The 26,317-nt window shown below is 43.3% G+C and overlaps 2 protein-coding genes and 1 pseudogene across 2 annotated transcripts; all 3 read right to left on the bottom strand.

The window, feature by feature from the left end:
• Positions 1–3,428: 3,428 nt before the first annotated feature.
• On the bottom strand, positions 3,429–8,637 carry LOC129522158 (olfactory receptor 10H3-like). Its single transcript, XM_055344305.1, has 2 exons — positions 8,484–8,637; positions 3,429–4,393 (listed from the first exon to the last, which is right to left on the bottom strand). The coding sequence occupies exons 1-2, from the start codon at positions 8,635–8,637 to the stop codon at positions 3,429–3,431; spliced, it is 1,119 nt and encodes a 372-aa protein (XP_055200280.1).
• Positions 8,638–15,138: 6,501 nt separating this feature from the next.
• Positions 15,139–20,525, bottom strand: LOC129522159 (olfactory receptor 10H3-like). Its single transcript, XM_055344306.1, has 2 exons — positions 20,435–20,525; positions 15,139–16,103 (listed from the first exon to the last, which is right to left on the bottom strand). Exons 1-2 carry the CDS (start codon positions 20,523–20,525, stop codon positions 15,139–15,141), a joined length of 1,056 nt encoding a protein of 351 aa, XP_055200281.1.
• Positions 20,526–25,013: 4,488 nt separating this feature from the next.
• Positions 25,014–25,600, bottom strand: LOC129522160 (olfactory receptor 10H3-like; annotated as a pseudogene).
• Between the last annotated feature and the right edge of the window lie 717 nt (positions 25,601–26,317).

Genomic DNA, 26,317 nt, shown 5'->3' on the forward strand with positions numbered 1-26,317 from the left:
AGCTTAAATGAAGAGTGGGATGCTTAACCAAAAGAGCCACCCAAATTGTTCACATTTTTGAAATGCATCTGCAGATGAGATGCAGTTCAGGATCTGAGACAGGAGGTTACCCTGGATCACCCAGATAGGCCTGCTATGATTGCAAGTGTCCTTATAAAAGGGGGCAAGAGGGTTAAGACTCAGAGAGAAGTCTAGGGGTTGTGACACAGGAAGGAGGGACTGGAGTAACTGACTGAGGCGGGAACTTGAGCCAAGGAATGCCTGCTGACTCTCACTGCTGGGAAAGCAGGAGACAGATTCTTCCCTGATTCCCCCAAAGGACACAGCCCTGCTCACACGTTGACTCACACCTGGTGACCCTGACTTTGGCTTCTGGCCTCCAACATGGAGGAGGAGAGATGTGTATGGTTTTAAATCACTGGTTTATGTGCTTACAGCAGCCCTAGAAAACTGACTCCTGAAATGGCATCCTGTCATTATATGTTATGTGATTTCATGACAAAATTCATTTCAAGCCAGATTCTTAGACCATTCTTCTTTATGGAGAAGACTTAGGGCATTGAGATTGCTTAAGGGAAGGGCTGAGTATCTTTGGAAATCCATTAGCAGAGGTGAAGGAGTCCCAACAGCCCAGCTGCAGGATTTGCTCATTGGCTGCAAAGCCCTCAGGTGTGATGTGAGGACACACATGACTGTATAGCTGTAGGGCACCCAGCCCAGGGCCTATGGTCTCCACCCAACAAACTCGGTAGACTAGAAACTGGAGGACACCAGGAACATTCTCCATGCTCCATGTGGACTGCATGAGTCAGAGGAGATGCTAAAACTCCTGAGTGATGAGGCCTCTGCGTTACAAGGATACATGTACACGCACATCGTCAGAGAGAACACTGAATTGCAGGGGCCTGACCTGGTGGAGAAACTTACATGAAGCAAAACCCACCAGGGATCCGGAGATCTGGAACTCATCTCTTCAGCTGGAAAGGGGACATTTCTACAAGGCGTTTTACCTTTTGAGTTTTTTTGTATTTGAGTTCCTCAGAGAAAGAGAACTATCAGGATGGATGTGTAAACATATACGTGTGTGTATATATATACGGGTGTGTATATGTCATATAACATATTTAATGTTACAATATGCTTTGAATTCCTCTGTTTATTGCTTGTGGCTGTCTCAGACCCTTAAGTACATCTCATCTGCATGCAGTCCCTTTGGCCAGGAAAGGGAACATAGTCACAGGCTCTGGATAAGGGCATCTCAGGTAGAACAGATTGGCATGAGTCATTAACACCAATAATTGTAAAATAATAAAATGGAACCCCAGGGTCTCACTGTCAGTGTTGATGTGACAAAGTGTCTCTGTAACTCCTCTGGAGTCAGTGTTTCTCTCTAGCTGTGTGAAAGAGCTGTGTGCCCAGGCTGCACCTGCCCTCTTCCCTGAAAGGTGTCTATTCCTTGTAATGACAGCCCTCTCCTCCTGGTCACAACCACACTTCTCTCTGCAGGCACAGGAGAGAGAGGTGCATTCCTGATCACCAACTGCACACACATGCAGATTGTAATAGATTCCTGCTTCAGCACTTCAGGACACTGTGACTGGGGACAAATAATCTCTTGCATTTTCTACTTTTCAAAAATGTGAATAGTAATAGATGTGGGTCATATCTAAATGTGCAGAAATAATAATTTGAGGGTAGAAGAGTGAGTGCACAGGAAACCCTTCCCACAACATTTGGCAAACAGCAGGCACTCATATGTGATAGCCATTATTAGGTTTATTATTATAGAACATATGCTGCTTGCAACTCAAATATCTGGCCACAACTTTTAGTAAGAATTTGTACTTACATATACATACATATATATATATATATATATATATATATATATATATATATACACACGTATACAGATGTATACAATGTAGATGAGAAGTGTTGGAATGAAGGAGTTGCATGGAGATCAGTCTGACTCAAATCCTAAGGTTCTGGAAACCATATATTTATTTATACACACACACATATACATATATACACATAAACATATATACACATATATGTGTATATTTATATGTGTGTATATATGCACATGTGTATATGTATACATTTGTGTATATATATATGTGTGTGTGTGTGTGTATATATATATATATATATATATATACATATATATAGTTTCCAGAACCTCAGGATTGGGGTCAGACAGATCTCCATGCGACTCCTTCATACCAACATTTCTCATCTGCATTAAGGGTGTGACCTCTCTCTGTGCCATCTTCACATAGCACTGTACCCTCCAACACAACCCCCATATAGAGTCAAGTAAAACACAGGAATGAGAAATTGATGTTTTACTGAAAGTAATGTGAGGCAATAGGAAAAAGAATTTCCATAAGTTATCAGAATGTGATACCCTTTTAACATTCTGTATGTTCTTAGGTAAACACTGAACCTTCTCCCCCACCCCATCTCTGTCTCTGTTCCTCTGTCTCTCTCTTTCTCCACTTTGCATTTTAGACATCTGTCACTCAACTCATATCAACATTGAAAACTGCCTAGGGTCTATCTCCTTCAAAGACAGTGCGAAACTATAAACAGTCAACCATCTCCTAGGAGACAAATAGTTTATGTTCTTTTGTGCATTTGTTATAATTAAAAGATAATACTTATAAAACACTGGACACATGATGGGATTAGCACTGGGTGTTATGCTATACATTGGCAAATTGAACTCCAATAAAAAAATGAAGTAAAAAAATGAAATAAAATAAAAATAAAACATTGGACACAGTGCCTGATAAGAAAAGCCTCAATGCTGGTGGTATTTATTATTTTTTTTAAAGATTTTTATTTATTTAATCATGAAAGACACAGAGAAAGAGGCAGAGACACAGGCAGAGGGAGAAGTAGGCCCCCTGTGGGGAGCCTGATGAGGAATGCAATCCCAGGACCCCTGGGATTTGTACTGACCTGAGCCAAACACAGAGGCTCAACCACTGAGTCACCCAGGTGCCCTATGGTGCTATTTATTATTATGCTTATTTTTGTTTATTCTTTTCATGGCAGAGAGGAAGGTCCTTCTTTGCTTCTCCACTCAAGAAGAACCATTGACATTAGTGCCCAGACACATCCATGTGATGCCCTTACCAGCCCATAGGTAGATAACACATTCTTAGAAAGAAGTAATATGAGGGGGTTCATCACATAGGGTCAAGAATAAGAGATAATGATTGCTAGAACCTATGCAAGAGTGAGGAAAACCGTGGTAGAAAAACAAATACCTAGCCTGCTCCAACACCTATGGATGCATCCAGCAATACCTATGCAGTATTTTCATGTACTGATCCCTACAAAACTCCTATGGAATGAGTCCTTATTATTCGCAGCACTTCTGTCATATTTCCTCACCACAATATTTCCTCTAGCTGTCAGGAGCTTAGGGGACTGAATTTTCTCTGGAAGCTTTTCTTTATGGCATTCTTGAGCTCCTTATTCCTCAGGCTGAAAATGATTGGGCTGAGAAACGGGGTGAAGACTATATAGGTGGTGGCCATTAGAGTGTTACTGTCCGTAGAATGGGGGCCCTTGGGCTTGAGGTAGATAATGGAGGCAAAACCATAGTGCACAATGACCACAGTGAGGTGGGACACACAGGTGGAAAAGGTCTTGTGCCTGCCCTCAGCAGACGGGATCCTCAAGATGGCAGCCACGATGAAGACGTAAGAGAGGACGATGAGGGATAAGCAGCCCATCAGAGCTGAGACACACACCAGAATCACACCCAAGGTGACAGAGAATGTCTCCTTCCCACAGGCCAACTGTAGGAGGGAAAGCACATGGCAGGCAAAATGGTGGATCACATTAGACCCACAGAAGGTGAGATGAAAAACTATCAGGGTCACCATCATCCCCATGACTGAGCCACCAGCCCAGGTCCAGGACACGAGGCGGGCACATCCACGGGGGCTCATGAGCACATTGTAGCGCAGGGGGTGGCAGATGGCTACATAGCGGTCATAACCCATGATCATGAGCAAGAAGGAATGGGTGAAGCCAAACGTGAAGGAGAAGAACATCTGGGTGGCACAGGCCACAAAGGTGATGGAACGGTGGCTGGAGAGCATGTCAACCAGCATGCGGGGAGTGAGGGTAACAGTGAACAGAATCTCAGAGGTGGACAGGGCACACAGGAAGAGGTACATGGGCGTGTGCAGGCTGCGCTCACTCCAGACAGTGGCCATGATGAGCAGGTTCCCCAGCAGCGTGAACAGGTACATCAGCAAGTAGAACAGAAAGAAGGCAGGCAGGAGATGCTGTGGGAAGGTGGAGAAGCCCACGAGGATGAATTCAGACACCATGCTATAGTTCTGGCCAGCCACGGATGCTGCATCTGCTGAGGCCAGAAAGGATATGAAGATACATGGTTTATTCCATGAAGGACAAGGATGAGACAGTGTCAGAAAACTTACATGTGACTAGTCACATGAATAAACCAAAAAGGAAATGCCATGAATTATATCAATCCAGGCAGCAATCCTGGATTACCAAATTTCAGTTCCTATTTATGATTTGAAAGTTGATAGATAATTGACATGTAACATTGTATTATTTTATATAAATAGCATCATGATTGATATATGTATATAACTTAAAGATTTTTTTAAAGGATTTTATTTATTTATTCATGGGAGACACAGAGAGGCAGAGACACAGGCAGAGGGAGAAGCAGGCTCCATGCAGGGAGCCCAATGTGAGACTCGATCCCGGGACTCCGGGATCCCACCCTGAGCCAAAGGCAGACGCTCAACCACTGAGCCACTCAGGGAGCCCTTAAAGATTTTTTAAAAGCTTTTTCTAAACCTGAAACCTACTGAGACTTTCTTAACTAAGAATATATACTACAAAACTATCATATAGTATATGATGTGGGAATTTATCAATGCATTATTTCAGAATCAGGAATAAGCAAGGCCACTCACTGTCTCTGCTGCTCATTAGGTGGGCACTGAAAGCCTGGAACAGTACTTGAGGAAAGATATAAAAAGAAGGAGTATCTGGATTGGAAGGGAAGAGGCGTGATCACCTATCTAGAAAAGTAAAAGAATGAAGGCACAATATATTAAAACAAAGAAAGAACACAAGCTGCAGCAGACTAGATCATCTTCCCAAACTCATAGCATTTCTCATAGAATTATACCAACAATAATCATGCAAAACATAGAATTTAAGGAAAAAGTAAGATAACATTACCATTAGTGACACAAACTATAAGGAGACAGCTCTCAAATATTTTGGCCTGAGGATTTTTCTTTTCTTTTCCTTTTTAACAAAGACTTTTGTTTACTTATTTATTTGAGTGAGAGAATGAGAGACAGCCTGAATTGGGGAAGGGCAGAGGGAGAGGGAGAAACAGACTCCCCACTGAACTGGGAGTCCAACGTGGGGTTCAATCCCAGGGATCATGATCTGAGCCAAAGGCAGACACATAACCAACTGAGCTATCCAGGTGCCCCTGGCCTCAGGATTTCTTTATGCTAGAAAACTATTGAGTCCACTAGAGAGCTTTTGTTTGAATAAGTTATAACACTCCATTCTTACCGTATTAGAATTAAAACAGATTCTTTGAAAATATTTCGTTATTAACACATTTTACAGAACAATAACCAACATTTGACTCAACGTAAAGGAACAGTGTAATGTCAATATAATTAACATTTTAGGAAAGTAATTCCATCTTTTAAAAGATTTTATTTATTTGTTTGTTTGTTTGACACAGAGAGAGAGAGAGTACAAGCAGAGGGAGTGACAGGAGAGGGAGAAGGAGAAGCAAGCTCTGCACTGAGCAGGGGGCTCAATCCTAGGACACCCAGAACTAGACCTGAGCTGAAGGTAGACACTTAACCGACTGAGCCACCCAGGCACCCCAGAAAGTAACTGCATTTAAAAAACTCATTTAGTGAGAATGTGGCTTTGTTTTATATTTTAACAAGTTTTTCCAGTGCTGGCTGGGTGGGACACAGGACAATGTCTGTATCTACTCCTTCATTCAGCCTGTGGCTATATGCAGTTTGTAGTTGAACATATGACAAAAACACATCCTCACCTTCACTGGAAAAGTGAGGACCGGTGGACTGTGGGCCGCCGGGGTCGGTGAAGGATCTCAAGATGGCTGGGCGAAAACTTGCTCTAAAAACCATTGACTGGGTAGCTTTTGGGGAGATCATACCCCGAAACCAGAAGGCCATTGCCAACTCCCTGAAATCCTGGAATGAGATGCTTACCTCCAGGTTGGCTACTCTTCCTGAGAAACCACCTGCTATCGACTGGGCTTACTATAAGGCCAATGTGGCAAAGGCTGGCTTGGTAGATGACTTTGAGAAGAAGTTTAATGCCCTGAAGGTTCCTGTGCCAGAGGATAAATACACTGTCCAGGTGGATGCTGAGGAAAAAGAAGATGTGAAAAGCTGTGCTGAGTTTTTGTCCCTCTCAAAGGCCAGGATTGAAGAATATGAAAAAGAGCTGGAGAAGATGAAGAACATAATTCCATTTGATCAGATGACCATTGAGGATCTGAATGAAGTCTTCCCAGAAACCAAATTAGACAAGAAGTATCCCTATTGGCCTCACAAGCCAATTGAAAATTTATAAACTTGAGTTGAGGAGAAAGCAGCCCCAGCCCTCATATTATAAACATTGGACATTAAAAATAATGATACGAAAAAAAAAAAGTGAGGACCTAATGGCCCCTAGAAAGGGTCTCTGGGACCCCAGGGTCCTCATATCACACTTTGAAAACCTCTGTTATAAAATATCTAGGAATTAGCCAAACACATGCAATATCTCCAAGGATAGAAGTTTTAACCACTGATAGATATGTAGAAGACGGTCTGGATACATGAAAAACATGAAAGCCAATATGCTCTCTTGGATGGGATGAGTTAATGTAACAATTATGTCCGTTCTTCCTCCAAATTATACCCAGTGCAACTGCATTTACAATTTAAGAAGTTAGGGACGCCTGGGTGGCTCAGCAGTTGAGCCACTGCCTTCGGCTCAGGGCGTGTCCTGGGGTCCTGGGATTGAGTCCCACATCGGGCTCCTTGCAGGGAGCCTGCTTCTCCCTCTGTTATGTCTCCGCCTCTTTCTGTCTTTCATGAATAAATAAATAAAACCTTAAAAAACAATTTAAGAAGTTAAATTTAAGGGGTACCTGGGTTGTGCTTGTCTCCTTCCCTCTGCACCTCGCCCACTCGTGCACACACACACTCTCTCTCTCTCAAATAAATTTGATAAATAAATAAATAAATAAAATGGAATACACAAGAGAGATACAAAGATCTCTATCCTCATATTGAGACTCAATTATAGACTCAGAATCATTTTAAAAATTGTGAGCCTAGGGATGTCTGGGTGGCGCAGTTGGTTAAGTGTGTCTGCCTTATGCTTGGGTCATGATACCACGGTGCTGGGGTACAGCTCGCTGCTCAGTGACTCCTGCTTCTCCCCTGCTTGTGCTCTCTTACTCTCTGTCTCTGTCAAATAAATAAAATCTTCAAAAAAAAACCAATTATGAGCCTAGAACAAACATGTATCATATGTATGATACTGGATAATGCTGGTTGGATACCTCAGAGATATCCCTGCCTAATTCAAAACCCAGTAAGTGGTAAAGGTGGCAGCACAATCAAACAGAAAAAAATGGATTGTTTACTGGTTTGTGATGGGAAAATGGTGATTTTATGAAATGGTGTAAACCTGAGTTCGTGATTGCACACAAAGGTAGAATCCAGATGGATTTCACCCATAGAAGGGAATATGAGGTATGTAGGAGAAGGTGCAGGAGAACAACTTTGTGAACTAAGAGTGATGAAGTACTTCTTAAGCAAACCTCAAAAACACAAATGGGAAGGTGATTTTAAAAAGACAAGAAATGGGTGTATGAAGGTTTTATATATAAAGAAAGCATTTGAATTTTATAAGCATATCTTCTGTAAGAGCTGATGCCATTCTCACTAGTAAATGTTACTGATTGGAAAAAGAAACAGAAATAAACTTCCCCAAAGAATTTGATCAAAAAAGGATGTCCCGGATCCATGAACAGGTATGTGGAAATTGGGAAAAGAGCATTTGTGTTGCTGAAAAGTGTCCTGGGAATACTATCTAAAATAAATATGAAACCAGTAACACTAAAGAGACCTCAATACAGAAATGAGCCAAGGACATGAGCAGAAAACTCACAGAAGGAGGCACACAGACACGTGAAAGGATGGTTTTAAGGTAAGGAAAGAGCTGAGGAAATGACCCTTGACTTTCACTATATACCTCTTCATTTCCCCGGATTAGAAAATGCCCAATGCAGGTGGAAATATGTGGAGAAAGCACTTCTCAGGGATGCTGGTGAGAACCGAGAATGGAGAAGCATAGACCACATGGGCTGTGTGCACCAGACATGTGCTCGAGACCACCTAACTCCATTGTCCCACCTGTCTGAAGGGAGCAAGTCAGAGGATGGTTCTGTAGCATTGCCTGTAGTGCGGAAATGGACAAATCTGCCTGGGAATCGAAGTTGGGAAGAAGGCAAGTCACAGGGGCTGTCTGCAAACAGCAGAGCCCCAGGCAGCAGTTCAATGCACACATGGCAGCAAAAATGAACCTGTAAAATGATCTTGAGCGAATGAAGCAAAAGCAGATGAACACTCCAGCGTAATTCCATTTGGGCACGTGACAACTAGAGCACCTGAAATTATTCTGGATGATGCTGTAACAGTGTATACATGTCACTATACATTTGTCCAAACCCACAGATTATGCAACACAGACAGTGAACTCCTAATGTAACCTGTGGGCTGAGTTAATAATAATTAACTGGTTTACCAACTGGGACAAATGCACCACACCGATACCAGATTGGACAACCTTTAGCAGGCCTCAACCCACCAGATGCCAGTAGCATCCCTTCCCTCTCCATGAGATGTGACATGCAAAAGTTCCTCCACACATATAGAAACACTTCAGGAGAGCGGGGACAGATTCAGGCCCAGACAAGAACTCTGACTTAGAAGATGCAAAAGGCAGTAGGCTGGGTGAAGAATCCAAGACCCAGAATGGACAACCTGAGAAGACCCCCACTCCCACCACCACCCCCCACAGCAGCTGCCCAAGGCTGAGAGCCTGTCTAGTGATCCTTCTCCTAAACTCTGTCCCCATCCTGAGATGGGCCTTGCTCCCCACAACTCCGAGTATTGCCACCTACCCTGTGGCCTCCTGGTCCCCTCAGCCTGGGCTGCCTGTTCCAGGAAGCAGTCAGTGGGGGAGAACAGAAGAAGCTCTCCTGCCTGATGCTGTCAGCAGCACACAGGGGCAGGTGTGGGGCCAGACCTCAGGGCTCCTGGAACTGATGCTGTGTGCTTTAACCTGGCTGAAGCTTGCCAGCAGGCTGCTCCCCAGGGGCTCCCTGGGACACCAACCTGCAAGAGTTGTCCTCAGGGTCTGGAGAGGCCAGGAGGATCATCAGAGGGCCTCTAGGGACCTGCTGCCTCTACTCCTTCCTCCAACACTCCAACACAACCAAGGTTCCCTGCTGTCTCTCTCTGCCCAGAGAGTCCCAGCCCCCACTGAGGACTGGGACTCCCAGTCTTGGGGGAGATAGGGGTGAATTAGATGCTGGATTAATCCCCTTTGGGTCAAAGTAGAGTCAGAGGGAAGACAGGAGCTGAGCATCCCAGAGTGAGAATCCAGGACTTTGCCCAGGGGTCAAAGCCGCTGGAAGGCTTCCCACAATAAGGGCAGTTTAGAGCTGGGTCTCAGAGACTGGTGTCTCTTGCTCAATGGAAGTGGCCAAACAGTCCAGCCCCACCTCTCCTTGTGGTCAGTTCTTCCCTATCCCTGTTGGCCTGCTGGTCCAAGCCAGAGAGTCCGCATTAACATATGCCTCTCTGTGATGTAATTAAACACATTTTGGTCTATGTGTTGTCTCTGTTTAATGACCATCTGATCAGAGAGTCTTTGTATGCTCCTGAGATGACTAGTGCCTGTGGCCTTAACGAAACAACACGTCTGCCTCCAACTCCAATATCTGGTCTCACCTGTGAGTAATAGTTTGGATCCACAGAAGGCCCCCTTTCCTGATCCTCAGACAGATGCTTTTGCAAACCTCAGCCTCGGAGTCACCCAGAACTAAATTTCCATGGGACCCCTCCCCTCATGTGTTGTGTAACCTCCACCAACAGATCTCATCTGCACAATAGAGGTACCTACACCCTTGACCTCTCTTGTGCCATCTTGAGATATCATTGTGCCCACAATACATGCCCCAGATAAGTTCAAGTAAAACACAGGAATGAGAATTGATGCTTTCCTGAAAGTAATATGGGGGGAAGAGTAAAGGATATCCATAAGACGTCAGGCAGCAACACCTCTTTACCATCCTTTAAGTTCTAAAGCAAGCGTGAACCCCTTCTCCCTTTCAGCTGTCATTTCTGTCTCTATCCTTCTATCTCCCATCCCTTCCTCTCTCATTGACTCTTCCCTTTTCTTTTGTGAAAATTGCCCTGTTACCAACCTCCTTGTCCTTCTTCATTCCTTTCCCAGGTTTTGCCCCATATCCAATTTTAGGCAGTTTCTGTTCATATCAATTAAAAGGACTCCATCCCACTAGTTCTCTTTCTCTCTCTCTCCTTCACCTTCTAAACTCTTAACATAGAAAACCTCCCTTAGGGTCTATCCCTCCCAAAGCTGGAAGGAATTATGAACAGTAAACCGTCTTCTGAGGCAAATACTTTATTTTCTTTTGTGCTTTGCTATAATTTAGAAGACAATATTATGAAATACTGGATACAGTGTTTGATTAAAAAAGGGCCAATGCATGTGGCATTTAATATTATGCTATTTTTGTTTATCCTTATGGTGGAAGAGAGGAAAGTTTTCCATTTTTTGCCCATTCAAGAGGAACCCTGTGCATCATTAACAAGACACACCCACATGATGCTGCCCTCCAGTCCCCAGGTAGATAATATGTTCTGTGATGCAGCTAATAGGATGGACTTCATCACACGGGGTCAGGAACAAGAGATCAGAATCACTAGATCCCATGCAAGGAGGGCAAACTAATTGGAAAAAAAAACAAATATCAGGCTGCATCCATCTCCTGTGGATGTGTCTGTTTTCATATACATGAAACCCTGTGTTCTTGGGACACAGCAGTTTTGTCACATTTCCTCACCATTGTATCACCTCCAGCTGTCATGAGATTAGGGGATTGAATTTTCTCTGGATGATTTCTTTTTCTTTTTAAGATTTTATTTATTTATTCATGAGAGACACACACAGAGAGAGGCAGAGACACAGGCAGAGGAAGAAACAGGCTCCCTGCAAGGATTCAAAATAATATTAATAATTATTATAACTACTATTTTAAAATCCCAGTGGAAGGAGCTCAGGGTCTGTGTTCACCCACACCCAGGTTGAATCTTGCTTCAGAGCTTGTCAGTGCCTCCAGCCACTTTTCTAAAGAAGAATGGAAAATTCACAAAAAACAAGCCTAGTCTTTCCTTAAAAAATTTTTATTGCGATCTCTAATAAAAAATTTGAATTGGAACGATCTGGTGCTGGTTGACATCCCATCTTTGAAAGGATAATGCTAATCTCACATCACTATGTCCAGTAGGCTTGCATCAACTCTGAGCTGTATGGAAGCCTTAGTAAGTATTACGTGGTGGTTTTCTTCGTTTTTGTACAAAACTCTACCATGTTATCTGCATGAGTTAAATAAATAGGAGAAATGGTTTTAAAGCACTGCTCAAAAAAACCACAAATAATATTGTGTTGGTTCCTTATTCTTCCTATAATAAGTCTCTATATCTATTGATATTATAATGTAATATTATATGTAATATATTATATTTCATAATATTTGTATTATATTACATATTATAATCACATTAATATTTAATTATACTCATTATGAAAATATTTACTGTGTCACTACTGTATGTTATATTAATAATTATATATTCCCATTGCATTTATAATAATTAAATTATATTATATATAACAACTATGTTTTATAAAATTCAATGTAATAAATTATTATCAAATATAATATGTAATAATATACATGTATGTAATAATATACACATAATATATTCATTTATATCAATTTATTATTATTTATTTATCACTATTATAATACAATTGTGCTAGAGAATGATATTAATTATATATATATATTGGTATATAATTTATATCATAATATATATAAAATATATGCAGTATATTATATATTATATGCCTTATTAACATATCTACCATATTAATATGGTATATTATATGTTACATATACTATATATAGTATCATAGTATATAATACATACTAAATATAACTTAATATATATTACATTTTATATAGTGGAACAATACAATTATAGCATACTATATATAATATGTAATATATTGTAATAGCATTGGAACAAGCATAGTAGCATAGTAGGCTACAATGGTAAGCAAGACTGAGTCCTTGCCTCTGAGGAGCTTACAATCTAATGGGGAGATTTATGGGGGACTGGAGTACCAATGAGTGCTGTACAGTAATCATGCTATTCAAAAATGATTCATATAAACCACAATTGTGATTCATATAAATCACAATGAAGTGATAGCAAGATCTCCGCACCATGTGAAAGCTGAAAAATGCTCCAGGAGTGTCAAGAGCTGTGATTTTACATTTTTTTCCTCCTGGCAAACTTAGCAACTTGCCACATATTCCATAGAAGTGAAGGACTCAGCAAATATGAGTCATAAGTACATGTGAAGGATGGGCTCCCCAGGCCCTGGGCTGGGTACCCTGCAGCTATACACCCGAGGACCTTGCTGCCAACAAGCATCCTGCAGCCAGGCTGTTGGGACTCCTTCACCTTTGCTAATGGATTTCCAAAGATACTCAACACTTCTCTTGAGCAATCTCAATGCCCTATGTCTTCTCCATAAAAAAGGATGGCCTAAGAATCTGGCTTAAAATGAATTTCATCATGAAACCACATAACATATAATGACAGGATGCCATTTCAGAAGTCAGTTTTCTAGGCTGCTGTAACAAACCACATAAACCAGTCACTACTTAAAGTCACTACTTAAACCAGTCACTACTTAAAGTCACTACTTAAACCAGTCACTACTTAAAGTCACTACTTAAAACCGCACACATCTTTCCTCTTCCGTGTTGGAGGCCAGAAGTCAAAGTCAGGGTCACCAGGTGTGAGTCAACATTATGAGCAGGGCTGCATCGTTTGGGGGATTCAGGGAAGAATCTGTCTCCTGTTTTCCCAGCTGTAAGTAAGTCAGCAGGCATTCCTTGGCCCAGGGTTCCTGCTTCAGCTACTCCAATCCCTCCCTTCCAGTGTCACAACCCCTATTTCTCTTTGTGGGTGACCCCTCTTGCCCCCTTTTATAAGGACACTTGCAATCATAGCAAGCCCATCTGGGTGATCCAGGGTAACCTCCTGTCTCAGATCCTGAACTGCATCTCATCTGCATGCAGTCCCTTTGGCCAGGGAAGGGAACATAGTCACAGACTCTGGATAAGAGCACCTCAGGTAGGACGGATTGGCATGAGTCATTAACACCAATAACTGTAAAATAATGAAATGGAACCCCAGGGTCTCATTGTCAGTGTTGATGTGACAAAGTGTCTCTGTAACTCCTCTGGAGTCAGTGTTTCTCTCTGGCTGTGTGAAAGGGCTGTGTGCACAGGTTGTACCTGCCCTCTTCCCTGAAAGTTGTCTATTCCTTCTAATGACAGCCCTCTCCTCTCAGTCACAACCATATTTCTCTCTGCAGGCGCTTGAGAGAGGTGCATTCCTGATCACCAACTGCACACAAATGCAGATTGTAATAGATTCCTGCTTCAGCACTTCAGGGCAGTGTGGCTGGGGACAAATAATCTCTCAGGTTTGCATTTTCGGCATTTCAAAAATGTGGATAGTAACAGATGTGGGTCATATCTAAATGTGCAAAAATAATAGTTTATTTTGAATCTTAGAAGAGTGAATGAATACACAGGAAATCCTTCCCACAACATTTGGTAAACAGCAAGCACTCATATGTGATAGCCATTCTTACATTTATTATGATAAAATATCTTCTGCCTGTGGCCCAAATATCTGGCCACACCTTAGAGTATGACCCTACACCAATGGAAGGCCCTCTTCTTGGATGTTCAGACATGTGGTTTTGCTGACCTCCAGCATGACTCTGACAGATCTAAAGTTGCATGTGACGCCTTCATTCATGTGTAACATCCACCAACATTTCTCATCTATTAAAGAGGGTACGCATACCCTGACTACTTTTTATGCTATCTTGAGATAGCACTGTGCCCTCCAACACATTCCCCATATAGATTCAAGTAAAACACAGGAATGAGAAATTAATGTTTACTGAAAGTAATGGGAGGAGAGAGGAAAAAGGGAAAAGCATTTCCAGAAGATGCCAGATAGCAACACACTTTTAACATTCTCTGTTTTTGTATCTGAACATTGAACCCTCTCCTGCCCTATACTCGCCCCCTCCAATCCCTTTCTCTCTCTTTCTCTTCACTTCATATTCTGACATCCTTCACTCAACTCAGATCAGCAGAAACATTCTCTTAGGGTCTATCACATCCAAAGACAGAAGGAACTAGACAGAGTCAACTACCTTCTTGGAGACAAATAATTTATTTACTTGTTGTACATTTTCATATTAAAGGGTAATTATAAAACACTGGAAATGCCTGAAAGAAAAGCCCCAATGAGGGGGCATTTATTATGCTTATTTCTGTTTATCTTATGGTGCAGGAGGTAAGGTCAATGATTTGGATCAGTGGCCATACACATTCATGTGATGCTCCCTTCTGGCCCATAAGTAGATAACACAGTCTTAGACACAGGTATGGGATGGAGCTCATCACAAGGGATCTTAAATAAGAAATTGTGATCACTAAATCTTATGCAAGAGAAGAGAAAACAAATTGGAGTAAAACAAATACCTAGCATATCTCCAACAGCTGGATGCAACCAACAATACTTTATTTTCTTATGTCTATGGGAGTAGACTTAATTCCCACCAGTCATTCTATCACATTCCTCACCACCAAACTGGCCATCAGGAGTGTAAGGGACTGAATTTTCTCTGGAAGCTTTTCTTTATGGCATTCTTGAGCTCCTTATTCCTCAGGCTGAAAATGATTGGGCTGAGAAACGGGGTGAAGACTGTATAGGTGGTGGCCATCAGGGTGTTACTGTCCATAGAATGGGGGCCCTTGGGCTTGAGGTAGATAATGGAGGCAAAACTGTAGTGCACAATAACAATAGTGAGGTGAGACACACAGGTGGAGAAGGTCTTGTGCCTGCCCTCAACAGAGGGGATCCTCAATATGGCGGCCACGATGAAGATATAGGAGAGGATGATAAGGAATAAACAGCCCATCAGAGCTGAGACACACACAAGGATCACACCCAAGGTGACTGAGGAATTCTCATTCCCACAAGCCAACTTTAAGAGGGAAAACACATGGCAGAGAAAATGATGGATCACATTAGACCCACAGAAGGTGAGATGAAAAACTATCAGGGTCACCATCATCCCCATGACTGAGCCACCAGCCCAGGTCCAGGACACCAAACGGGCACAGGTGCGGATGCTCATGAGCACATTGTAGCGTAGGGGGTGGCAGATGGCCACGTAGCGGTCATAACCCATGATCATGAGTAAGAAGGAATGGGTGAAGCCAAACGTGAAGGAGAAGAACATCTGGGTGGCACAGGCCACAAAGGTGATGGAGCGGTGGCTGGAGAGCATGTCAACCAGCATGCGGGGGGTGACGGCAACAGTGAACAGAATCTCAGAGGTGGACAGGGCACACAGGAAGAGGTACATGGGCGTGTGCAGGCTGCGCTCACTCCAGACAGTGGCCATGATGAGCAGGTTCCCCAGCAGCGTGAACAGGTACATCAGCAAGTAGAACAGAAAGAAGGCAGGCAGGAGATGCTGTGGGAAGGTGGAGAAGCCCACGAGGATGAATTCAGACACCATGCTATAGTTCTGGCCAGCCACGGATGCTGCATCTGCTGAGATCACAGAGGGAATGAGGGGACCAGCAGAAAGATCATGAATCTATATAACAGTATTGTGTTTGAACAATAGGAAATATGTGAAATGGGTAAACATTAGATGCATTGTGTTAGGACGGGGAGAATGACAAGGGTACTCACTGTCTCTGCTGTTCTTTAGCATGGAACCGAAAGCTGTGAGCGGTACTATAAGGAAAGAAAGAGAAAGTAGGTGTGTAACCATTGGAAGGGAAGAGACCTGCTCATCCATCCAGAAAAGGAAAAGAATAAAGACATAACATATCACAGCGAGAGAGAGAGCACAGAGCTGCAAATATTAGATCCACGTCCAAAAACCAGTTATTTCTCATAGAATTACAACAGTAGTAATCATTCAGAATATGAATTTTAAGTAAAAAGGAAGATACCATTCCTAATAGTGACACAAAGTATAAAGAAACAATTCTTAAGCACTTGGCCTGGCGATTTCTTTGTACTCAAGGAAATTTGAGCCTCTAATGGGCTTTTGTATGGGTACATTATTCACTCCCCATGTTTACCATCTTAGCAATTAACCCTGAGATTCTGTGAAAATATCAGTTTTGGATACAGTCAAGCTGACTGGGTGGGACACAAGACAGAGTTTATCTACTCCTTCATTCACCCTGTGGTAATTTGTGGTTTTAGTCAAAACATTTGAGGAATATATCCTCACCTTCATTGGAAAAAGGAGGAGTTGATGGTCCCCAGAAAGAGTCTCTGAGGCCCTAGAGTTGTCCACACAAGTCTTCCACACTTTGGAAGCCTCTGTTATAAAGCATCTAGGATTCAATCACATGCAATACCTACAAATTCAGAAATTTTAACCATTAATAAAAATTTAAGTGGATTTGAATACATGGAGAAAAATGCATACTCTAGATGGCAACAGTAAATATGGTAATGATGACACTTCTTCCTCAAATTATATCATCAGTCAACAACATTCATAGCTTCAGAGAATCAATTGTACATTTCATAAAAGTTTCCTAAAATTCCTTTTTTCCTTGTTTATTTTTTTTAAATTAAATTTCAATATGCCACATATAATATAGCACTGACTGCTCATCACATCACTTGCCCTTCTTAATGCTTGTCCTTCAGAAAAATAAGGTCAGTGCAAAACTATACTGCTCTTCTAAAAATGGAATCAATAGGAAAGAAATGATATGGTAGGTATGCAGACCTATTATACACATTATACACATCATAGTCATCTCTCAGTGTAACCCTTGAACAGAAAAAGACACTGACCAAATTGATTGGATACTCAGAAAACATCCCTGCCTGATTCACAGCTTAACATGTGATAAAGGTGGGAGCACAGATCAAAGGGAAAATGTGGACTGTCTAGGAGTTTGTGGTGGGAAAACTGGTCTTTCATGAAGCAAAGTCAATCTGAACTTCTGCCTAAGACCACAACAAACAGGGATTCCAGGATTCAAGAATGAATTTGATATAGGACTGAGAAGTTAATAGGAGAAGGTGTAGGAGAATCATTTTGATGACCTAGGAGTGGAGACGACATCTTAAACTTAAGAAGCACAAACACTGGTTGATTGTGAAGGAACAAAAACACCAACACGAAGAGTTTTTGTTCAACAAAAGATATCCTGGATCCAGTTAACAGGAGATGGAAAGGTGGGGAAAGATCATTTTCATGGTCCACAGTTGACCAGAGAATGTGATGTAGAAGAAGCCAGTTACCTCTACAAGTAGGAAGCTCAATACAAAAATGAGCAAAAGTGTGAGCAGAGAACTCACAGAGGGTGTAGCACAGGCAAAAGAAAACACACTAAAAAGAAAAAAAAGAGAGGGAGGAAAGGAATGAGAGAAAGAAAGGGAAATGCAGTGGGAATTCAGTGTAGACTTATTCAATGCCCCAAATGAGAAAGTGCCCAGTGCTGATCAGGATCTGGGGAGAAAGCAATATTTGTGCACTGCCTGTGAGAGCCAGGTGGGGAAAATTAACAGTTCATCTGCTAAGTGCACCAGCACAGGGCTCCAGCATCTATCTCCATTGCTCACATCTGTCAGAAGGGACCTATCAGAGGATGGTTCCTTAACTGCCTGTAGTGGAGAAATGGACAAGCCTGCTTGGGCACCATAACTGGGAAGATGGCAGGTCACATGGGCTGGATGCAAACCCTGGAGCCCTAGCTAGCAGTTCAATGCACCCACAGCAGCATAAATAAACCTGTAAAACGGTCTTGAGTGAATGAAGCAAAAGCACATGAACACTGTAGCTTAATTCAACTTAGGCACATGAAAAATACAGCACCTGAAACTATTCTGGATGATATTTAATGGTGCATACATGTCACTCTACATCTGTCAAAACTCATAGAAGGCGCAACAAAGAGAGTGAACACTAATGTAACCTGTGAGCCAAGTTAATGATAACAAATCAATATTGGTTCACCAACTGGGACAAATGCACCACAAGAATACCAGATTGGACAACTTTTAGCAGCCACCCAGGCCTCAACCCACTAGATGCCAGGAGCATTTCTTCCCTCTCCATAAGCTGTCACAACCAAAAGTTCCCCCAGGCATATAGAAACATTTCAGGAGGGAGAGGGTAGATTCAGCCCCAAACAAGAATGCTGATTTAGAAGCAGTAAGGACACTAGGTTGGGTGAAGAATCCAAAACCCAAAATGGACAACCTGAAAAGACTCCCAACAATTGCCTGAGGCTGAGAGCCTGTCCTATGATTCTTCTCCCAGGACCTGTCCCCATTCTTTCTTGGCCTTGCTTTCCACAACTGTCAAATATTACAACCTTCCCTGTTCTTCCTGGTCCCCCTCAGCCTGGGCTGCCTCTTCCAGGAAGCAGCCAGCAGGGAAGAATAGAAAAGCTCTGTCAGCAGCACACAGGGGCAGGTGTGGGGCCAGACCTCAGGGCTCCTGGAACTGATGCTGTGTGCTTTAACCTGGCTGTAGCTTCCCAGCAGGCTGCTCCCCAGAGGCTCCCTGGGACACCAACCTGCAAGGGCTGCCCTCAGGGTCTGGAGAGGCCAGAAGGATCATCACAAGGCCTCCAGGGACCTGCTGCCTCTATTCCTTCCTCCAACACTCCAACACAACAAAGGCTCCCTGCTGTCTCTCTCTGCCCAGAGGACTAGGGACTAGGGACTCCCAGTCTTGGTGGAGACAGGACTGGATTAGATGCTGGATTAGTACCCCTTGGGTCAAGGCAGGGTCAGAGGGAAGACAGGAGCTGAGCACCCCAGAGTGAAAATCCAGGGCCTTGCCTTGGGGTCAAGGCAGGTGGAGGCTTCTCACAATAAGGGCAGTTTAGAGCTGGGTCTCAGAGAGTGGTATCTTTTGGTCAATGGAAGTGTTCAGTGTCTTCTGGCCAATTGGCCAGCCCCGCCTCTCCTTGTGGTCAGTTCTTACCTATCCCTGGTGGCCTGGTGGTCCAAGCCAGAGAGTCCACATTAGTCTGTTCATCCTTGGTTTATAATAACACATTTGGTCTTTGTCCAGTCCCTGAGACACAGCCCTTAAGCCCTTGTCTCTGGAGTGATACTAGTGGCTTTTAAAATATATATGTAATATACATCTATATTTATTGGAGTTTGATTTGCCAACATATAGTATAACACCCAGTGCTCATCTCATAAGTGCCCCCCTCAGTGTCTGTCATCCCATTACCCCATCTCTCCGCCCACCTCCCCTTCCATCACCCCTTGTTCATTGTTCATTTCCCAGAGTTAGGAGACTCTCATGTTTTGTCACCTTCTCTAATTTTTCCCACCCATTTTCTCTCCTTTCCCCTAAAATCCCTTTCACTATGTATATATAGGGGCTTTTGATTTTTAGTGAATTGGGTGGTGGCTGGTAGCCCAGGATAACTTTAGGAAGGAGGCTGCTCTCCAGAGCTACCACGCAGTGATCAGAGACTTGGAACCTCCAGGGAGGAGAGAGAGGTTACAGATTGATACTCCAGTAGCGATGATCAATTATTTAATCAATCATGACCATGTATTAACCTCCATAAAAACTTCCTGAATGAAAGATTTCAGAGATCATAGCAGTTGATGAACCCATGGAGGTACTAGGAGGGTGGCAAGTCCAGAGAGGGCATGGAGATTCCTCACTCCTTCCTCTATACTTTGCAGGATGCATCTCTTTTTTGACTGTTCCTGAGTTGTCTTTCATAATAAACCTGAGAGAGTAAGTGTGGCTTTTTCCTGATTTCTATAACTCATTGTAGTCAAGTATCCAAACTTAAAGGGGGAATTTGGAAATCCTCACATTTGTATCCATTTCAGACAGAAGTGCAGGTACCCTGGGCATCCAATACTTGTGACTGGCATCTCGAGGTAGTTAGTGTCAGTATTGAGCTGAATTATAAAACACCAAGGTGGTTTCTGGGTAGCTGGAGATTTGGTCATTGTTGTGGAAAGAACTCACCCATTTGCTGTTTTGAGAGTTAGCTTCTTCTCAACCCAAAACTGACTGAGACTTTTTTGGCTAGCTAAGGATATATACCACAAAACTGGCAAATAGTACATGAAGTGGGAAACTAACAATGCATTATTTTAGAATCAGGAACAAGCCAAGCTTACTCACTGTCTTTGCTGGTCATTAGCTGGGAAGTGATAGCCTGGAGTGGTACTTGAGGATGGTCAGAAAAGGATGATCAGGATCAGAAGGGAAGAGATGTGATCATCTACCTAGAAGGGTAAAAGGATGAAGGTGGAATATATTTGAGAAAACAAAGAACTCAAGCTGCAGAAGATTAGATCAACATCCCAAACTCATAATATGTCCTGTAGAATTACACCCATAGTAATCATGCAAAACATACAATTTAAGGAAAAAGTAAGATAACATGACCATTAGTGATACCAACTATAACAAGACAGCTCTTACACATTTTGACCCAGGATTTCTTTATGCTAAAAAACTATTGAGCCCCTTACAGTGCTTTTGTCTGAGTAAGTTGTAACTCTCCAGTCAGTTATTAAACCGGAGAGTCTTTGAAATATTTAGTTATTGAGGTTTGCACTGCAGAAAATTGACCAAGGAATATTATCTAAAATAAATAAGAAACCAGTTATATTAAGGAGGAGAGACTTCAATACAGAAATGAGACAAGGGTATGAGCAGAGAAGTCACAGGAGGGGGTGCACAGACACATGAAGGATGGTTTTAAGGCAAGGAGAGGGTGGAGGAAATGACCCTGCATTCATTTCCCATTCATTTCCCTAGACTAGAGAGTGCCCAATGAGAGTCAAAATATGGGAGAAAGCACTTAAGCCTTGGGCCTGTTGGAAAGAACCGAGAATGGAGAAGCATAGACTTTACAAGCTTATGTAGCAGCACAGAGCTCCTGACCATCTATCCTGAATGCTCACAGCTGTCTGAGGGAGCTGTCACAGGATGTTTCGGTAGCATTGTAGTGGGGTTATGAACAAGCCTACTTGGGCACTATAACAGGGAAGAGAGCAGGTCACAGGGGCTGGATGCAAACACTGGAGTGCCAGACACCAGTTCCATGCACACACAGTAGCATAAATAAACCTGTAAAAAGATCTTGAGTGAATGAAGCAAAAGCAGATGAACACTCTAGCATAACTCATTTGGGTACATGAAACACAGAGCACTGGAAACTATTGTAGATGATGCTGTAACGGTGTATATAAGTCACTCTGCATCTGTCAAAACTCATAGAAAGTGCAATACAGAACGTGAATCCTAATGTAACCTGTGAGCTGAGTTAATAATAATGAATTTATATTAGTTCACCAACTGGGACAAATGCACCACATGAATACCAGATTGGACAGTCTTTAGCAGCAACTCAAGCCTCCACCCCCTGGATGCCAGTAGCATCCGATCTCTCCCCAAGAGCTGTGAAAATCAAAAGAGCCTCCACACATGGACAAACATTATTTAGGGGACAGAATCAGCCTCCAATAAGAAGACTTAGAAGGTGCAAAAGACACTAGGTTGAGTGAAGAACCCAAGACCCAGAATGCACTACCTGAAGAGACTCCCAATCTAAGAGCCTGTCTAGTGATCCTTCTCCTAAACCCTTTCCCCATTCTGATATGGGCCTTGCTCCCCACAACTCTGAGTATTGCCACCTACCCTGTTCCTCCTGGTCCCCCTCAGCCTGGGCTGCCTCTTCCAGGAAGCAGCCAGCAGGGAAGAATAGAAATAGCTCTCCTGCCTGATGCTGTCAGCAGCACACAGGGGCAGGTGTGGGGCCAGACTTCAGGGCTCCTGGAACTGATGCTGTGTGCTTTCACCTTGTGGTAGCTTCCCAGCAGGCTGCTCCCCAGGGGCTCCCTGGGACACCAACCTGCAAGGGCTGCCATCAGGGTCTGGAGAGGCCAGAAAGATCATCAGAGGGTCTCCAGGGACCTGCTGCCTGTACACCTTCCTCCAACACTCCAACACAACCAAGCTTCCCTGCTGTCTCTCTCTGCCCAGAGGACTAGAGACTAGGGACTCTCTGTCTTGGGGGAGATAGCGGAGGATTAGATGCTGGATTAGTACCCCTTGGGTCAAGGCAGGGTTTAGAGGGAAGGCAAGAGCTGAGCATCCCAGAGTGAGAATCCAGGACTTTGCCCAGGGGTCAAAGCCGCTGGAAGGCTTCCCACAATAAGGCCAGTTTAGAGCTGGGTCTCAGAGACTGGTGTCTCTTGCTCAATGGAAGTGGCCAAACAGTCCAGCCCCACCTCTCCTTGTGGTCAGTTCTTCCCTATCCCTGTTGGCCTGCTGGTCCAAGCCAGAGAGTCCACATTAACATATGCCTCTCTGTGATGTAATTAAACACATTTTGGTCTATGTGTTGTCTCTGTTTAATGACCATCTGATCAGAGAGTCTTTGTATGCTCCTGAGATGACTAGTGCCTGTGGCCTTAACGAAACAACACGTCTGCCTCCAACTCCAATATCTGGTCTCACCTGTGAGTAATAGTTTGGATCCACAGAAGGCCCCCTTTCCTGATCCTCAGACAGATGCTTTTGCAAACCTCAGCCTCGGAGTCACCCAGAACTAAATTTCCATGGGACCCCTCCCTTCATGTGTTGTGTAACCTCCACCAACAGATCTCATCTGCACAATAGAGGTACCTACAACCTTGACCTCTCTTGTGCCATCTTGAGATATCATTGTGCCCACAATACATGCCCCAGATAAGTTCAAGTAAAACACAGGAATGAGAATTGATGCTTTCCTGAAAGTAATATGGGGGGAAGAGTAAAGGATATCCATAAGACGTCAGGCAGCAACACCTCTTTACCATCCTTTAAGTTCTAAAGCAAGCGTGAACCCCTTCTCCCTTCCAGCTGTCATTTCTGTCTCTATCCTTCTATCTCCCATCCCTTCCTCTCTCGTTGACTCTTCCCTTTTCTTTTGTGAAAATTGCCCTGTTACCAACCTCCTTGTCCTTCTTCATTCCTTTCCCAGGTTTTGCCCCATATCCAATTTTAGGCAGTTTCTGTTCATATCAATTAAAAGGACTCCATCCCACTAGTTATCTCTCTCTCCTTCACCTTCTAAACTCTCAATATAGAAAACCTCCCTTAGGGTCTATCCCTCCCAAAGCAGGGAGGAATTATAAAGAACAAACCATCTTCTATGAGACAAATACTATATTATAATTTAAAACACAGTACTATGAAACACTGGATACAGTGTTTAATAAGAAAAGGGCCAATGCTTGTGGCATTTAACATTATGCTTATTTTTCTGCTGGAGATTTACCCCAAAGATACAAATGCAGTGAAACGCTGGGACACCTGCACCCCAATGTTTATAGCTGCAGTGTCCACAATAGCCAAACTGTGGAAGGAGCCTCGGTGTCCATTGAAAGATCAATGGATAAAGAAGATGTGGTTTATGTATACAATGGAATATTACTCAGCCATTAGAAATGACAAATCGGGCAGCCCGGGTGGCTCAGTGGTTTAGCGCCACCTTCAGCCCAGGGCGTGATCCTGGAGTCCCGGGATCGAGTCCTGCGTGGGGCTCCCTGCATGGAGCCTGCTTCTCCCTCTGCCTGTGTCTCTGCCTCTCTCTCTCTCTCTCTCTCTCTGCATGAATAAATAAAACCTAAAAAAAAGAAGAAAAGAAAGAAAGAAAGAAAGAAAGAAAGAAGAAAGAAAGAAAGAACAAATACCCACCATTTGCTTCGACGTGGATGGAACTGGAGGGTATTATGCTGAGTGAAATAAGTCAATCGGAGAAGGACAAACATTATATGGTCTCATTCATTCAGGGAATATAAAAAATAGTGAAAGGGAATAAAGGGGAAAGGAGAGAAAATGAGTGGGATATATCAATGAGGGTGACAAAACATGAGAGACACCTAACTCTGGGAAATGAATAAGGGGTAGTGGAAGGGGGAGCCGGCGGGGTATGGGGTGACTGGGTGATGGGCACTGAGGGGGGCACTTGATGCGATGAGCACTGGGTATTTTGCTATATGTTGGCAAATTGAACTCCAATAAAAAATATACAAAAAAACCCATTATGCTTATTTTTGTTTATCCTTACGGTGAAAGAGAGGAAAGTCTTCCATTGCTTGTCCATTCAAGAGGTACCCTGTGCATCATTAACAAGACACACCCACGTGACGCTGCCCTCCAGTCCTCAGGTAGATAACATGTCCTGTGATGGAGCTAATGGGATGGACTTCATCATATGGGGTCAAGAACAAGAGATCATGACAACTATCCCATGTAAGGAGGGCAAACAAATTGGAGGAAAACAAACACCAAGCATGCAACCATCTCTTGTGGATGTGGATATTTTCATATACTTGAAACCCTGGAACAGTCCAAGGGACACAGGAGTTCCATCACATTTCCTCACCATCATAATTCCTCCAACTGTCAGGTGATTAGGAGATTGAATTTTCTCTGGATCATTTCTTTAAGGCATACTTGAGCTCCTTATACTGAAGGCTGAAAAAGATTGGGCTGAGAAAGGGGGTGAAGACTGTAGGTGGTGGCCATCAGAGTGTTACTGTCCATAGAAATGGGACCATGGACTGAAGCTAGATAGTGGAGGCAAAAACATATTGCACAATGACCACAGTGAGGTGGGAGACACAAGTGGAGATGGTCTTATGCCTGCCCTCAGCAGACGGGAACCTCAATACCATGGGCACGATGAAGACACAGGAGTGGACAATGAGGCATAAACAGCCCATCAGAGCTGTGACACACACCAGGACCATTCCCAAGGTGACAGATGATGTCTCCTTCCCACAGGCCAACTTTAGGAGGGAAAGCATGAGGCTGGAAAGATGGTGGATCACATTAGACCCGCAGAAGGTGAGGTGAAAACCTGTCAGGGTCACCATCATCCCCATGATTGAGCCACCAGCCCAACATCAGAACACACAATGGCACAGCCATAGGGACTCATGAGCATGTTGTGGTGCTCTGGGTGGCAGATGGCCACATGCTGATCATTGCCCATGGTTATGAACAGAAAGGAGTGCTCCATGTCCTCACAGCACTTTGCCCTCATTTACTCATTCATATAGTCAAGAAATGTTTTGAAGACTTATTTTATATGGAAATAGTCTAGGTGCTGGGATCCAGCAATACCAGAGGCTAGATCTCTGTCCTCTCCTATCTATGCTATGGTCCACTGAGGGAAGCTGTCATATAACCAAGATGATAGCAGAGTGGTCACAGGTATTTGGGGACAGCCTAGGGATCTGGAAAAGCTAAGTGTGGGTCACAGACACAACCTGGGATTAGGAGACTTTGAAATTGGTGGTGTCTGCAGGAAAATCTGGAGGGTGAGTAGGTATGCTTCAGGTGAGACAGGCAGGTGGAAGAGACATTTGCAGACAGGCGGGAGAGCAGAACAAAGGCTCAGGGTGACAGAGATATGGTGCATTTGGCACAATGGTATGTTCAGTGTGCCCCAGAGAGTGTAGGTGGCTGGGGCAGGTCTGTAATGTGAAGGCAGACAAGTAGGAAGGGCAAGAGCATGCAAGACCATTGTGTCCACTTGAGGAGTTTGTTCTCAGGGCCATGGGGACCCTTAAATGTTTTTTAAATGCATGGAAGAAAGATCTGTATTCCATTGTATGAACATAGTTAAGAATGTTTCCTGTTGGAGCTTCCTGTGAATGGTGCTCTTATGACATGTAGTGCATGTCTTTTAGTGGATTAGTACTTATGTGTTACGTTGGGACCGTAGTTAGCTGTG

Source organism: Nyctereutes procyonoides, unplaced genomic scaffold, assembly GCF_905146905.1.
Source record: "Nyctereutes procyonoides isolate TBG_1078 unplaced genomic scaffold, NYPRO_anot_genome, whole genome shotgun sequence".
Classification (NCBI taxonomy): domain Eukaryota; kingdom Metazoa; phylum Chordata; class Mammalia; order Carnivora; family Canidae; genus Nyctereutes; species Nyctereutes procyonoides.

What these genes read in the sequence shown, in the direction of transcription:
- LOC129522158 (XM_055344305.1), bottom strand. Translation starts at nt 8,637, where the DNA reads ATGTGTGCATTGAACTGCTGCCTGGGGCTCTGCTGTTTGCAGACAGCC. An exon ending in GACTTGCTCCCTTCAGACAG is followed by an intron (nt 4,394 to 8,483) that starts GTGGGACAATGG and finishes TTCTGGCCTCAG; the next exon opens with CAGATGCAGCATCCGTGGCT.
- LOC129522159 (XM_055344306.1), bottom strand. Translation starts at nt 20,525, where the DNA reads ATGACCAAATCTCCAGCTACCCAGAAACCACCTTGGTGTTTTATAATT. An exon ending in CCTCGAGATGCCAGTCACAA is followed by an intron (nt 16,104 to 20,434) that starts GTATTGGATGCC and finishes CTGTGATCTCAG; the next exon opens with CAGATGCAGCATCCGTGGCT.